General features: G+C 43.6%; 2 protein-coding genes across 3 annotated transcripts; one reads left to right on the top strand and one right to left on the bottom strand.

The window, feature by feature from the left end:
- On the bottom strand, positions 1-12,699 carry GTF2H3 (general transcription factor IIH subunit 3). 2 transcript variants are annotated; one of them, XM_059713418.1, is made up of 12 exons: positions 12,313-12,699; positions 6,823-6,929; positions 6,052-6,215; positions 5,646-5,708; positions 5,286-5,315; positions 4,468-4,496; positions 4,304-4,378; positions 3,796-3,849; positions 3,149-3,217; positions 1,721-1,856; positions 1,589-1,625; positions 1-1,491 (listed from the first exon to the last, which is right to left on the bottom strand). In XM_059713418.1, the coding sequence occupies exons 1-12, from the start codon at positions 12,334-12,336 to the stop codon at positions 1,422-1,424; spliced, it is 858 nt and encodes a 285-aa protein (XP_059569401.1). In that variant the 5' UTR covers positions 12,337-12,699; the 3' UTR covers positions 1-1,421. The 2 variants fall into 2 exon arrangements, with proteins under 2 accessions (XP_059569401.1, XP_014453936.2); XM_014598450.3 differs by lacking the exon at positions 12,313-12,699 and adding an exon at positions 7,782-7,973.
- Positions 8,029-14,137, top strand: EIF2B1 (eukaryotic translation initiation factor 2B subunit alpha). Its single transcript, XM_014598448.3, has 9 exons — positions 8,029-8,112; positions 8,184-8,285; positions 8,510-8,646; positions 8,721-8,837; positions 9,661-9,773; positions 10,959-11,027; positions 11,752-11,827; positions 12,697-12,822; positions 13,852-14,137. Exons 1-9 carry the CDS (start codon positions 8,088-8,090, stop codon positions 14,005-14,007), a joined length of 921 nt encoding a protein of 306 aa, XP_014453934.1. The 5' UTR covers positions 8,029-8,087; the 3' UTR covers positions 14,008-14,137.
- Positions 14,138-14,656: the final 519 nt, after the last annotated feature.

Genomic DNA, 14,656 nt, shown 5'->3' with positions numbered 1-14,656 from the left:
TTTTTTTTTTAAATAAAGTCAGTGGTTTATTTATTACAAATATTCATATAAAAAGAAATTATAAATACTGTGTTCAAATAAAATGGTTTTCAATCAACAAACAAGCCAGTAAAAAAAAAAAAAAAAGGTATTTTTGATAAAACAGTTACATAGACAACAACCCGATGAAAATGAAGTCTCAGTTGCTATATACATCTTTAAAAAAGAAACTGAATTTCTCTAGTCTTTTTTTTTCCTAAATAGAAAATAATGAGTTCCCTTATACTTTTGAGGAGCACATCAGTTATTAAATACATGTTAAAACACCAAATATGCTGTTACAGTTTAAAAGTAGACAAGGATTTTTAATTTTTTTAGATCAAAACAAAATGCTTTGAACTGAGAACATGCAGTGTGTGTTCACATTCTGAGATACAAAAATATCATTGCAAAATATGCAGAACTTCCTTCTTAAGTGTCATGTGAATGCTCTAGGTAAGCCATACTACATTAAAACCTAGAAACAAATCTTATTATCATAGATCTAAAGTGTTTTCCGGTTTCAAGAACCATCTTAAAATCTAATCAGCAAGCTTACCATTCTAAGCTGACACTCATCTGAGAAACAAAAAGGGACCCCGTAGTTATTTTTCCAAAGTGAGGAAAGTTTGTGTTAATGACCTTCAGCAGGAAAATTACTCATCTGCGTATTACATGGTAATAGTTACTCAGATGAATAGATTTCAAACAATATTTGTTTGGAGAGAAGATATCAAAGTGAGGAAGGAAAAAAGAAATGCCCAGAAAGGACATAATGCCACTAAAAAAATGGTGCAGTGGGAAAAACAAAAAATCAGATTTAACTCTTTACAAAGGAGAGCAGACTGTAAACTGTGTTGAAAACCTTGGGTCATTTCCCAAGAGTCTCATCCTGCTGCAGCCTGCCTGCAGGTAACACTTCCAAGCAAGTCAACAGCATTCTGATTCCCCGGGAACTGCAAATTAGGTCTCTAACTAAGATCTAGATCCCACAAGTGCTGATGGCCATACTTAGGTTTGCTTTAAACACATGTGCGTAAGTGTTTGCCGAATCAGGGCCTTGTGCGCTCTCAGGCTAGAAACCTATTCTGGCATCATCAGGACACTGCTTGCTTCACAAGTATTTAAGAAAAAGCAGTGCTTGGTTTCCGACAATCACAAGCAAGAATGTGGTTTTAAAAATCACACGGATTAGGCACCAACGCAACCATTCATCTAACGAAAGGGCTGGTGCATGTAATGCATGACACTTACGTGTTTAGTCCTTAAGGAATTAACAACAACACCTGAATACAATTCTCTCTCATCCTTTGGAAGAAAAAAAAAACCGTCACCAACTTCTAAGTCATATTCTGTTTAACAGAACTATATGCATGAGGTAACAGCGTGCATCTGTAAAGTTGCTATACAGCTACTCTTAGTTTCTTTTTCTTGGCCTTCAGGACAGGAGGCAAGGAAATCTTAAAAGCAGTCCTGAAATAAAAGCAAAAAAAGTCAGAATTCAGGCATGCTGAATGAGTTTCCAGGCCTAACCCATAACACGCAAATAAGCTAAAAAAAGAACACTTACTCGCATGTGCTACAGATAGGACTGAAGTTGCAGAATACTAGAAAAGTAAAAAACAGTCCAGTGTAAGTAAAATCCATGCCTCAACACAAAATAATTTAGGTCACTTATGTATAAAAGTGTTTGTACACTTACTTGACAAACACACAGAGCAAACGTAACCGATTTCAATGAGATTGCGATGGCAGAAGCAAGCAGCTCTATAGTCAACATGAATGGGGGGTGGAAGGATGAGTTGAGATCTTTGCTCTTGGTCAGGAAGAAAAACCCACTGTACAAGTAAAAGTAGGGTGTAGTTTAAATCTGGGAGAAAAGTACCAAGTTAAATTAAAGAATTCTAGCATAAAGGAAAGCAACCCACCCATCTACCAAGTACGTTCTTCTTTACAACTGCACTGGGACAATAAACAGGCAGAAGACTTTTTCCCATGTTCTTCCAGGAAATGTTTTGATCATCGCATCAGCATCCAGTATTAACTTTAAACACACTCATCTAGTGATTGCTAGAGGTGACAGAATAACACCCATGGAGACAAGTCACCGATTGACTGATACAGAACAGACAGGGGCAATGGGGAAACTCCCCTACCCACCACCACTGTACTTCATATTTTGACCTGGTAGGAACACCTCTGCAGGAAGGAGAGTTTGCAATCTTCTTGGGCCACAAAGTTACTGATCTCTATGCCAAATATGACAGTTGACCCGAGCAGGGTGTGGGGCCCAGGGCAAATCAGCCTGCGCAGGGCCCCACCCCTGGATGCCAGGAAGCTGGCAGTGGATTTGGCGGGGGCAGTTACCAAGCAGCCGGACATGAAGCCGGCGGCAGTGCGGAGTCGCCACGGCCGCTCCGCCCAGCTCCCCACAAAGCACAGGGTCTGGGGCAGTCACCCTGATTTGCACCCCCCCCGGGGACAGCCCTGACCATGTTTATAAGTTAACTGTCCATTTTGATCAGTCCTGTGTTGTAGGTGACTCACAACTGGGAACTGGAATCAGACCACGTCATTTATAATAAAGCAAGAAACAGCCATCAGATAATCAGACCTCTGAGTCAGCCTCCATCTGGACTGGGATGGAACCAGCAATCCAGGAGCAAAGGTTAAAAATACTGCTTTTTCCCCTCAACATCCCCTCTTTATAAATGCAAAATATCAGATGCTAAGCACAAGCACTTCAGCTAAGCAGTGTTTTTAAACACCAAGACATACTTCCCCTTATTCAGTTCCCCAGTCTGTCATGTTAGGATATTCTCTCACAACAATGCAACTTTATCTTTTACTAAGCCTGTCAGGCTGACCTACAATGAGCAAGCCATGTGTGAAAGTCCTCCTGCAAGACTCCCCCCCCCAAGTTGTTTCCAAAGCCCTCTAATTTTCCAAGGCAACATCTACTGAAGCAGAAAGAAAATGAAACCAGAACAGCTGAATCCCTGCAAGCAACTGGGGTTTCTAAGTCTCAATTTCTCGGTCAGCTCATGGAATCTACCCCCGCTCCCAACTAAGTCGATAGGAACTTCGGAAGCTGCTGCTCTTGTTGCATGCTCTTTTCACATTCACTTACCAACAAATACTGCAGAAGGGACGGCATGTGGGGCACTTTCAAGTATATGCCTCCTGTGATGTCACAAGCCTGAAAAGCACATGCTATAAACACTTAGCACAAGGACAATCTGATATATGCCTCAAGAGAAACACCTACATGCTACAGAAAGGCTAGAAAAGCCATATAAGTCCTACAGATTTCAAATCTTAAAGAAATTACTTGCCCTAGATACTCTCAGTCCTGAATCATCTCTGGGAAAGCTGGACAGGGGACAACTCTCCACACAAGAAAATGTTTTTTCCGCTGGTTACCACAGTAAAAGGACAGAAATTAAGTGTGGATGTCTATGGGCCTCAATCAGAGAACCAATACGTTTTTAATGAACGTTTCTGAAAACAGAACCGTTCTTACAATCATTTGCACATCTTAAATCTTTTAACATTCTTCTCGATTTCTGGATAAGTTTTTTCGAATTCTAAGACTAATTTTTTTCCTCTTCTCACATTAGCAGGTATGAGCTCTTCCCCTCTAGGCACAATCTGCAAAAGAATTCTGAGAAAAGCTATTTCAAACGCATCAAGCTACCTATCATAGTATACTGATTTTTTGTTTTTCATCCAAGACTTGAAAATAGTCAATAAGCAATACAAATATGTACATGGTACCTGCTGTAGGAGCCCCGAATCGTTCTCCAAAACACAGGCATCAATCAAAATATTCTGCAATCAAAAAGATTAAAAGAATCACAATTACAGCAGCACAAAAAATAACCCTCCAGTAGAATTACTGCCCTGAGTTTACACCCAAATTGAAGCTCTTGAACTCTAGTGTGTATTGCATGTTCCAGCCTTCCTCCCCACCAAATGGCTAGGCAAGGACTGATGGCTGAAGCTTATCCAACGTACCACATATATAAGATGTAGGAAAGTGGGGTCTGGACCTCAGTAGCAATCTTGGGCAGACCTGGTAGCCTTTTTGTGTTATAGTGCAATGACATGCACCTACATTTAGCTCAAACACTTTCTCCCTGAGGGTGAAGATGCTCACCTCTCCCAAAAGATCCCATAAACTAGAAGCACATAATGCAACAGTGACAATCTTTTTATGTTTGAGTGTGTTGATATTGAAAAAAATACCCAAATAGTTAACCACCTGATAAAACAGTAACTTCACCTGTTTCTGTGCTGCAAAGATCACATTCATGAAATTCATATACTGCAATGCACTGTCTTCTGCAGCTTTTATAACCTGAATAAAGCAAACAACAACCATTATTGCACAGACAAGACTACTGGATTTTAAAGCCGTTTAAGACAACTGAAGGCAAAAGTTCTTACCAAAATTCTTGATTTTATTTCTTGGTTGGCTACATATTGGAGACATAAAAAAAAACATGCATTAGTATCCCATAAGTATGCGATTAACCACCAGTATTCTGTCCTCCTAATTCTACATTTTAGTTTAACACCTGAATGAAAGCAAGAGACTGTTTTTAGTCATACTAAGACCAAATATGAGAAGATGAAGCTAAACCTCTAGCAGAAGTCACCAGAATAAATTCAGAGTTGCTGTGAAAGTGGATACTGTCACATTCATTCCTAAAAAGCAACTGGATGATGAAGAACAAAGACAATTTCAGTGTGGTTCACTGTCAGTTTACTCGGTCAAACAGAGACTGGATCACAGGTTTTTAAAGCTGTTCTGATGGTACTTTACACCACTTCTCTGTAAAGCTAAATAGAGAGTTTACTTTAAGACTGGTTTACATAATCAAGCCACAGAATACAAGCAGCAGTATCCAAATTCATTTTTGAAACTGTTGAGTATAAAACTTGAATCTGAAGGGTAGACGGTAGTGTAGTACTTTGTAACTGCCGAATTCAAAGTTTTGCTCTACATGTGGAAAGATTTCCCTCTCCTTAGAGCTGACCTTCTGTGCTTGGTTTTAAAGTTCTAACATGTTTGCTAAAGCCATACAATTCTTGCATGTTCTTTCCTCGTCTACCAATCTGCAGTCAAAATTCAATTTGTACACCTGTAAAAGATTGGGACAAACCCTTACTTCTCCACTATAGCCAGCTAAGAAAAGCTCTGCATTTTTTCCTCCTCTTAATTCTAACACTCAGAAAAATATGCAAACAACAGAAAAAAGTACCTTTTACCTCCTTGGTCAGCCTGTGAATATCTGTATTAGCTTTTATTCAGGAAATAACATTTTATTCTAGGAACACTTGAGAAACAGATGTATAAGTCGTTTAAAACAACAAAAGAGAGGAAATATGATACCTGCAATAAACAGTTTAACCAACATGCACAACTTTACCAGAAGTTCAGCTCTCAAGCTATGATATTCAGAAGTCAGAACTGAAAACAAAAACATACTGGGGTTAAGACTACTACCAAGAGAGTGCAAGGTTTCTGGTAGCAATATGGGTCCAGCACAAGAAAGATTTTCGCATGTATTTATTTTTTTAAAGAGAAAGATATTCTAAATGGGAAGTTATGGGAAGGATACAACAAAGTGCTTTGGCAATTGATCCTGCCAATAAAGTTTCTGTTTGTTGGCCCTTCACGTCAGCTGTAATATAAAAATGCACAGAACTGGTTATTGAATAAAGTCATTCCCTTATCTAATGCCATACAGTTCATTCGATCAATTTTTCCTGGACAAAACATTAAAGGCTGGCTCTAAAAGTGCTGAACTTCTCAGCGTCTCATTGGCCTTAAGCACATTCTCATAATGAAAGGGGAGAATAAGCTTCAGAAGACAGAAGCAAAGGAGAGTCTATCATATAGTATAATCTCCTGAAGCATTTCCTTTGCATATAACATTTCAAAATAATACTTCCCCTCATCTGATGGCACTAAAAACTAAGCATGCTACAGAAACCACTACATTCTTTAACAGAAGATCATCTTACTTTTTGTCATGAGGTCTTTAATCTCCTCTGCAATTGTTTCATTTATTGCAGTTAATAATTCGTATTTTCCATCCTTGCTGCCAGCGCAATTAGATTCTACACAGCTGCCACCATCTCCAAAGAGATCTGCAAATGCCCAGCGCTTTCCAGGGTATAAGAAACGACTGAAAGAGAACCAGCAACACAGTATTTGCCTGTTACTTTAATAACAACTGAGTTACAACCACAAATTGAGCCGCTCATAGAAAGTGAAAGTCAAAGGTGACATTTCATTCTAAGCAATGGTCACCATGGAGTAAGGAGTCTTTTTAAAGCTCTACGCAGTGTAAGGATGTCCTGGTGGAAAGGCTCTCTGAGAGACACTCTGAGGAGAACTAGTCTTCAGACACTACCTGAATGCAGGGATCAACCTCCCGTTTCTTATTCTTAGATCAGAAAGTAGTAGTAGCTTTGAATGGAAAGGTCAGACAGGAAAACAACCTCCTTTTGTTCCTTTAGTGCAGCAATCCCCACTTCTCCAAAGCCTTAAAAACCTATACTGTTTTTCCACTTGTTTTTCTGTATTAGTCCCCAAATCCCTTCCCTGTCTGTTTTCACTCATTTTAATAGGGTATTTAAGCCTATTTAAAATAGGTCTAAATTTAAATTAAACATTATATATTTAAATCTGATGCCAATTATTCTTTGCAACACACCGAGCAAGAAATTCAGGCAAGAGACGTGGGTGGGAAATTATAACAGTAGTGATGCTATTCATAAAAGTTACCGTACCTTTCTTGTGTATGGCTTGCAATCACAGCAAGTCTGTTGTTGCGATTCATGAACAAGTGCGAATTCCCCATCACCATCACTGCATCCAGGCATTTTGACAACGTAAACTGTTGGGAAAACAGAAAAAGACAAGGCGCAATGCGTGAAGGAGCGAGGAAAACACGTGGTTTAGCACCATCACCATCTGAAACAAAAACACGCTAAACAAAGCACTCCCTCAAAGTAATGCCTTCCTCAGAGTTCGATATTCACAAAGGTGAGAAGCTGAAAGGAGGCAGCAAATTCCCTCTGAAGGACAGAAAGCATCAGTGACGCTCCAGAAATATGTAGCACTAGAACCATACGTGGATAGGGCTCAAAATCTTCAAAAAACAGCGAGAGAGATCAGTTATTCGCTCACAATAACTCTGGGAGGAGAGGAGAGCCGCGGTCGCGTAAGGGGATGCACGAATGTGTGTTTGAATCTCTGTTCAAGTCTCCTCTGTTCAACAGAGATGAGTCGAGCAGAGTTTCAAACACCCGTGCATCCCCTAACGCGACCGGGGCGCCCGACCCAAGAACAGCACGGCCTCGCTTCAGCCGTGCCGAGCCCCTGCAGCTTTTGGCGACTCCAAGCACACGCTCGAGCGCTCCACGCTCCTGACAACCGGGGCCGAAGGCAGCAAACCGCAGCACCCGACTAACGGGCGGATGGTAAAGGGTGGAATAAGCGACTGGACCGCAGGCGGGGAGAGGCTGTCGGCCCCGCTTTCAGCGCACACCGCCATTCCTGTTGAGACGGGATGTCCCGGTAAGGGGTGCCGGACCCCGGGGCCACCTCCCCGCACTGCAGCTGCGAGCGAGCCACCCACCCAAGGAGCGTTCCGCAGCCGGGAGCCCACGACGGGCGCCCTGGGGCCCGCACACGCGAGGGCAGGAGCTGAGGGCGCAGCCGCGTCCCCCGGGGGGCTGCCTCTCACCTCGCCGCCTCCCTGCGCCTTCTGCCCCCACCAGATGGGGTTGGCGTCCACGACCGCCACGAGCAGGCTCAGCTCGTCCTCTGAGAAGGCAACGGGCGTGAGGCCGGGCACGGCCGCGCCGCGGGGGACGGGGCACGCCCCGGCCAAGCTCATCCTGCCCGGCACGCCCGCCCCCCACCGCCGCCGCCACCACCACCACCACCACCACTTCCGGCGCCGCGCGATGACGCCCACCGCCCGCCACTTCCGGCGCCGCGCAATGACCGTCCCCCGCTACTTCCGGCGCCCTCCTGGTGTCACAAGGGGATGCGCGGAGCCATGGACCGAGCAGGTAGCGGGGCGCGGCGGGGCTGGGGGAGAGCGGGACCCGGGAGGCCGCTGAACCCCGCCTTTGCCTTGCAGCGCTGATCGAGGCCTTCAAGGCGCAGACGAGGGATGACCCGGACCTGGCCTCGGCCGTGGCCGCCATCCGCGCCCTGCTCGAGTTCCTCAAGAGAGACACAGGTGGCTGCCCCCCTCCCGCCCCGGGCGTATCCGCGCCGGTGCTAGCTGCTCTCGAGCAGGAGAACCGTGTGCAGTTGTGCAGGATCGGTCTGCGGTGGGTGGGTGGGTGGGTGGGGGGAGCTGTGATGTCCCCGAGGAGGGCTGCGCGCGCGGGGCAGAGCCGTCGGGGCGCCAGCCGGTGCCCTCGCCGCGATGCCCAAACCGCACCTCTCTCCCTCTCTCAGAGGAGACCATGCAGGGCTTCCGCGCAAACCTCAAAAACGCCATCGAAATGCTCTCAGGCGTCGACTCCTCAGTGGCCGTCTCCTCTGGGGGAGAGCTCTTCCTCCGGTTCATCAGCCTCACCTCGCTGGAGTACACGGTAAGAGCCCGCGGCCGCCGGCGCGGCGGAAGGGATTCCCAACCCTCACTCGCCATGCTCGCTGCTTTTTGCAGGACTACTCCAAGTGCAAAGAGATCATGATCGAGCGAGGGGAGATCTTCCTCAGGAGAATCTCTCTTTCCAGAAACAAAATCGCGAAGCTCTGCCACCCGTTCATCAAAGACGGTGCTGTAAGTGCAACGCGGGCGCTGCACCGGTTCTGGGGCTCCGCTGTTTGGGCAGGAGGCAGAAGGGGAGGGTGACCAAATCTTACTCCCTTGTGTTCAGGGTGATCGCATGATTTGATGTGGGCTCTCTCAAGTAAGGAGAAATAAAGTTTCCTGATCATCGTATTTTTGTTTGCATCACAAGTTCAGATCTTCCTGTGTTTCCTAAGACTCCCTTTCTCTGTCCTCTCCCTCCACCTTTGTTTCTGCGCAAACTGAGGTTGAACTTCTGGCCTGATGCTGACAACCAGATCGTCTCATTCAAGCATTGGAAGCGGTGACTTCTCGGTCCCTCTCAGTGCCAGGGTTTCTTGGGTGGTTGCTTGCAATAAGACATCAGTTAAAAAAAGTCAAGGTTTATGCAATGACTTGACGTGCCGTGCGCTGTAAAAACACTTCTGGGAAACCTACCATTAAGCTCTATTTCTAACTCGTAAAATGCTCACTTTTTATAAAAATCTCAGTAGGCACCTCAAGTACAGGTTTCCCTTGCCAACCGCTGGGGTTAGGTTCCTGAAAGTTCCCGCGGTTGGCAAGACAAAAGGCTTATGGGAAAAATGGCAGGTGGCAGGCTGATGCACAGCCACGGAAAACCATGGTGACTCAGAACTGTATACTGTGGTAGCCAAAATGGTGTATAGAATATTAAGCATGAATACTTAAAACCATGGTTGGCAAGGGAAACCTGTAACTGAAACCAATGCTTTAAAATACCTGTGCATAGTAAAGTAGCACAAGAAATCCTAACAGCCAGGCTTTCCTGAAACTCCATCTCTCCTTTTGACAGCGAATATTAACCCATGCCTATTCAAGAGTGGTCCTCAGAGTGCTAGAAGCAGCTGCAGAGTCAAAGAAGCGTTTCAGAGTTTACGTTACAGAATCACAGCCAGATCAAGCAGGGCAAGTACTTGTCACTACTCTCTTCTTGATTAGTAAAAGAAGTTAGTTTTAAGGTCAGTTCTCATTTTATCAGGAAGAAGCTTTTCCCCTTTTTTTTAAATGCTGCTAAAAGGCAACAACTGCTCTGACAAAACATTATGTCCTCCTTGAGAGGAAATGTATAAACACACTTCAGTAAGAACTGCAAGAAGCAATTCCAACATCACTAATGTTTGCAGAAAATTTACCAGAACTTTAAAAATTAACCATTGCTATGCAAACAGATTTCTGGCTTGGGTGGTTGCTTGCAGTGGTGCAGTCAATTTAAGATGTCAGTTAAAAAAAAACCAGAAAAACCTGAAGCAGTGATTCTTGTAACCATCAGCATCATAAAGTATTCAGCTGCATGTGGCACCCCACCAGACCAGCCCCAAGTGCTGGCTCCAGGGCTAGTTGGGGTCAGGCCCCAGGCCATTTGTGCATCCTTCAGCGAGCGTGGAGAACTGTCCAGTGGAGTAATGCATATGGTGCATACTCTGTGCCAGCCTCCTCTGCAACAGGCAGTGCTTACAGCACTGGGTTCAGCCTGCACACCACAAGCAGCACGAGCCCCAGAGCAGGGCTGGCACATGGTGCACAGGCTATACCTGGTCCATAGGCACACCACATGGCACAGAGGGCCAGCCCTGCATACTGACTCCAGCGCTGCCCCATCTGGACTGGTCCCAGAGCCAGTGCACAGGGTTGTTCTGATGCAGGTGCTGCATACAGCTTATGCCCCAGAGTGACCCCTGTGTAAATCCCATGACATCAGGTCCAGCTCCTATTGCAGACCAATTCTACCTGCTGTAGGCTGCATGTTTGACACCCCTGACTTAAATTGTGTGCAACTTATGTGTGATGCCTACAGCTGTTTAAGCTGAATGATTAGTGAGGAATCTTGCACCTTACTCTGTATATGGTCTATTTATTATCTCCCTTACAGTCAACTAATTCCCTTTTTGGTTCTCACCTGTTGTGTATTATCACACAACTTACTTCTTTAAAGCAGAATGATTGCATGTACAGAGGAAGGAGGATGTGGGAAGGTAGAGACCCACAGTTAGATTTCAGTCTTTCATATAGTACTTCAACTATATTAATTGTATTTCACCAGCACTGTCTTCCAAGAAAGCCTTTTCAACTTCATAAACATTATTTTCATAGGCAAAAAATGGCAAAGGCACTCAGCAAGTTGAACATCCCTGTTACCGTGATTCTGGATGCTGCTGTAGGGTAAGCTTATTCATTACCTTCATAGATATTAGGAAATCTCTTGTTCTTCTAGATCTCATTTTAGGAACAATGCCTGTGAACTTTCCAAACATTTGTCCAGACTGGAATGAACAGTTTTTCTCTGTTAGCTTGTCTAGTAATACCAAGGGGCCTGGCCACTGTACAAGTTAACCTTTTATGGCAGTATTCTTACTGTGTTTCAACAGTAGCCAGCAAATTTGATGGGTTGCTTGTTGTAGCCCCCCAAACCAACCTGCTTTCCTTGAACAGGTGCAGCCACTACATTCTTTTAACCTAATCACTGCCTACCACAAACCAGAGTTGGATCCCAAATGTCCAAAGATGGAGCAGTATCAAATTTGATTCTCATTCCAATGCAGTTTACCTCAGGAGCAACTTACCTAGACACTGCAAAACACTCAGACTTGCCAGTATTTTCCCTCAAATGTATACAGTTTATCAGCTGATTTAAGAACTTGGGTAAAAAAAAAAAAACAAACCCAGCTCGCAAGAGCTGCTGAGGACAGTGGTGTTTGGAGAAACAGTTGCTATTCAGTATTCCTGAGGGGGTCAGTAAGGAAGGATCATTCCACAATTTACACATTCAGAAGAAAGACTGGCTAAAGGGGAAAACCTAAATTATCACTTGGAAGTATTAAGCAGCATTGGGGTTCTTAAAAGTCACGCTTAAGTACTACACAACATAATTTTTTTTCTTCATCAGTTACATTATGGAAAAAGTGGACCTGGTAATAGTTGGTGCTGAAGGCGTAGTTGAAAATGGAGGAATCATTAATAAGGTAACCAGCAGTATTTTTATTTTTATTTACTTTTTGTACACTTGCAGCTACTGACCCAATTTCTGCATATATTTATCCTTCCTACTCTGGCTCTTAGGCAGGGGATCTTCTCCAGGTAATTCCTCTCTGTGCAATTTGTGACTATCCCCTCTGCCACAAAACTGCTACAAATTGCTGCATTTTGTATTCCATTACAACTTGATAAAGTCTTTGTGATTAACTATATTATAGGTTTAAGCTTAAACTTTTTGTTTCGCTATCATTTTTCTCAATTTTAATGCTGTCAGCATCAGTAAGTCATATAGCTAAGGCAACAGATTCAATTTGGTTACTATACTTTTATTTTAAAAAAATCCACCTTTTTCCAACTTTCATAGTAACAGTATGCAAATAAAGCACATTTGACCTGGCTGCTAGAAAAATAGGCTCTTTCTTGCCTTGTACAAGGTGAAACAGACACTAGTTAAATATAAAACCTTGCTGACCTGAAATACATGGTAGCTGGTCATATTCTTAACTTCCCAGAATAGAGATTGGGAGTGAAGCCTCCTAGATGTATTCCCTGTTGTGCTACTAGCTTCTGCTGTGGCCTTGAAGTCATTTCACCTCCAAGCCTCAATCACCTAATCTGTAAAAGGAAGATAGATATGTAAAAGTATCCATCTCACGGAGATATTGCAAGTCTTAATGGCACACAGATAAAAATAATCTTTGGGAGGTCCCGTTGCTTAAGCTCGATTTCTGTTTAAAAAAAAAAGTTCTAGGCTTTTCCAGAGTGCTTTCAGTTCAAACATTAAATCTAACCTTGGCAATTCATTGTCCTGATAGCACTGCATTTTTACATTCTTCTAACTGAACTGTCTCCCCAGATTGGTACAAATCAAATGGCCGTGTGCACCAAGGCTCAGAATAAGCCCTTTTATGTCGTTGCTGAAAGTTTCAAGTTCGTAAGACTCTTCCCTCTAAATCAACAGGATGTCCCAGACAAATTTAAGGTAAAGAGAAATTCAGAATACTTTGTAAGCAAGCTGTGCATAAGTTGGCCTCTGAGGAATTAATATATTGAATGTAAGAGCTCAGATGTTACTTTATGGGTAGAGCTCTTTCTTTTCTTACCAGCTTAAAGCAAGAATCGTAGCGCTGTCATCTCATCTCATAGTTTAAACTTTCTCTTCCAGTTTGAATTTCCTCATCAGTCCCTTTAGTATTGTATAGCATTAAAAAGCCTCATACCCAGTGGGCGTGTCTACATGAGATGCCTTAATGCACAACCAACTGTTCTACTGTGCATTAGCACATCATGGCAAAAACCTTGCAAATGCACAGTAGAATTAGTCTAGTCTACTGCACAGTGTCACAGAAAAACTGTTTGCCTTTACTACTGCACATTAGCATGGGCCACTGCATCTTTATCTAGTATAGCATTTCCCAACCTTTTTTGCCCCATGGTACACTGACCCAAATAAAAAAAAAAAAGAGGGGGGGTTTGGGGGGGGTGAGGGGAGGGGGTGTGCAGCCAGCTAGATGGTATTTTGGGCTGGAGCCACGCTCCCCATGTGGCTGTGTCCTCAGCAGCAGCAGGCATGTGGCATGGCTCCAGCCCAAAATGCTGCAGCCCACCGGGTGAGGTATTAAACTTAATGCACAGCAGCAAAGGTGCATTAATGAACTTGTAGGTGCACCCAGTTACACTAAATTAAGCTGCCAAAAGCAGCAGTATTTCCCCTACTTGCTACCAGCATCTGGTTCCCAAAACAGCTTATCCAGTTTTGGGAGGGGGAAAACAGATGGCAGCAGAACTAATAGATCAAGATACCTTCCAGACCTATAAGCCTTTTTTTTTCCCCTGAAGCTGCAAGAATGGTTGTGGCAAGCAGCAGTAACTTAAGCTTTGAGTAGAGCTAGTGGCAGCGGACTGTTTTTAGCTGTAGTTAAGTTCCACATGTCTTTTTGAGGCGGTTATTGCTCAGACTTCAAGAAGTTACAGCTTCTTCTGACAGCTAATAGTCTTCTCTTCCCCACAGTACAAAGCAGACACCTTGAAAACAAGCCAAAATCTAGCTGAGGAGCACCCATGGATTGACTACACTTCGCCATCGCTAATTACGTTACTGTTTACAGACCTGGGAGTGTTAACTCCATCAGCTGTCAGTGATGAACTTATTAAACTTTACCTGTAATGAAGAGGATTCACTGTACAGAACCTGGGACTTTGGCTCCTCGGAACTATAGCATCTATGAAACTGCAGATGTAAAGGAACACTCATCAATCTGTGGCACTTGTGGCTTCTGAATAAAAGGTTATCTGTAGCCACAAATGGTAGGAGCAGCCTGTGTATATAGCACACGGTACATCGGGATGGGAAGAGGGATCACAGTGGTATTCCAGGAAGTCACAAGGCTTAATTTGTTTCACACCTCTAAAAAGGTTGGCCCCCTACTGCTATATTACACAGATGTGACAGAAGAGGGAGACTGCACAGGGTTTGATTTCATTACCAGTCACAACATTTTAAATTTACTCGCTACATATAAATGGTCCACTGCTCAAAATAAAATGTAAGCTTCTAGGGGCTCTGAAGTTCTAAAATAAATTCTCCTAAAGCAGGGTGCAGTACTTTAACCTTATAGAAAAATAAACTTAAATTATCTCTTCCTAAATATGCATCAAAACTCAGATGTTTTTCATGTGAACATAGTACACACCTGACAAAAATCTGCAAGTCACTTAGCTAAATTCCATGGTTCACTCGATATTATGCTACAAGAGAGCTTCAGTTGTTCTTGGGCCCTGAAGAAAAGTCATGACAATTCTGTTAGAAGCACCTA

Source organism: Alligator mississippiensis, chromosome 10, assembly GCF_030867095.1.
Source record: "Alligator mississippiensis isolate rAllMis1 chromosome 10, rAllMis1, whole genome shotgun sequence".
NCBI classification, from domain to species: Eukaryota; Metazoa; Chordata; order Crocodylia; family Alligatoridae; genus Alligator; species Alligator mississippiensis.
This window is presented reverse-complemented; position numbering and strand designations above follow the sequence as displayed.

Coding starts and splice junctions, on each gene's coding strand:
- GTF2H3 (XM_014598450.3), bottom strand. CDS start 7,934: ATGAGCTTGGCCGGGGCGTGCCCCGTCCCCCGCGGCGCGGCCGTGCCC. Junction 6,930..7,781: donor AGGCGCAGGGAGGCGGCGAG/GTGAGAGGCAGC, acceptor TTTTCCCAACAG/TTTACGTTGTCAAAATGCCT. Junction 5,316..5,645: donor AATTGCCAAAGCACTTTGTT/GTATCCTTCCCA, acceptor AAGCTAATACAG/ATATTCACAGGCTGACCAAG.
- EIF2B1 (XM_014598448.3), top strand. CDS start 8,088: ATGCGCGGAGCCATGGACCGAGCAG. Junction 8,113..8,183: donor CGGAGCCATGGACCGAGCAG/GTAGCGGGGCGC, acceptor TTTGCCTTGCAG/CGCTGATCGAGGCCTTCAAG. Junction 12,823..13,851: donor ATGTCCCAGACAAATTTAAG/GTAAAGAGAAAT, acceptor TCTTCCCCACAG/TACAAAGCAGACACCTTGAA.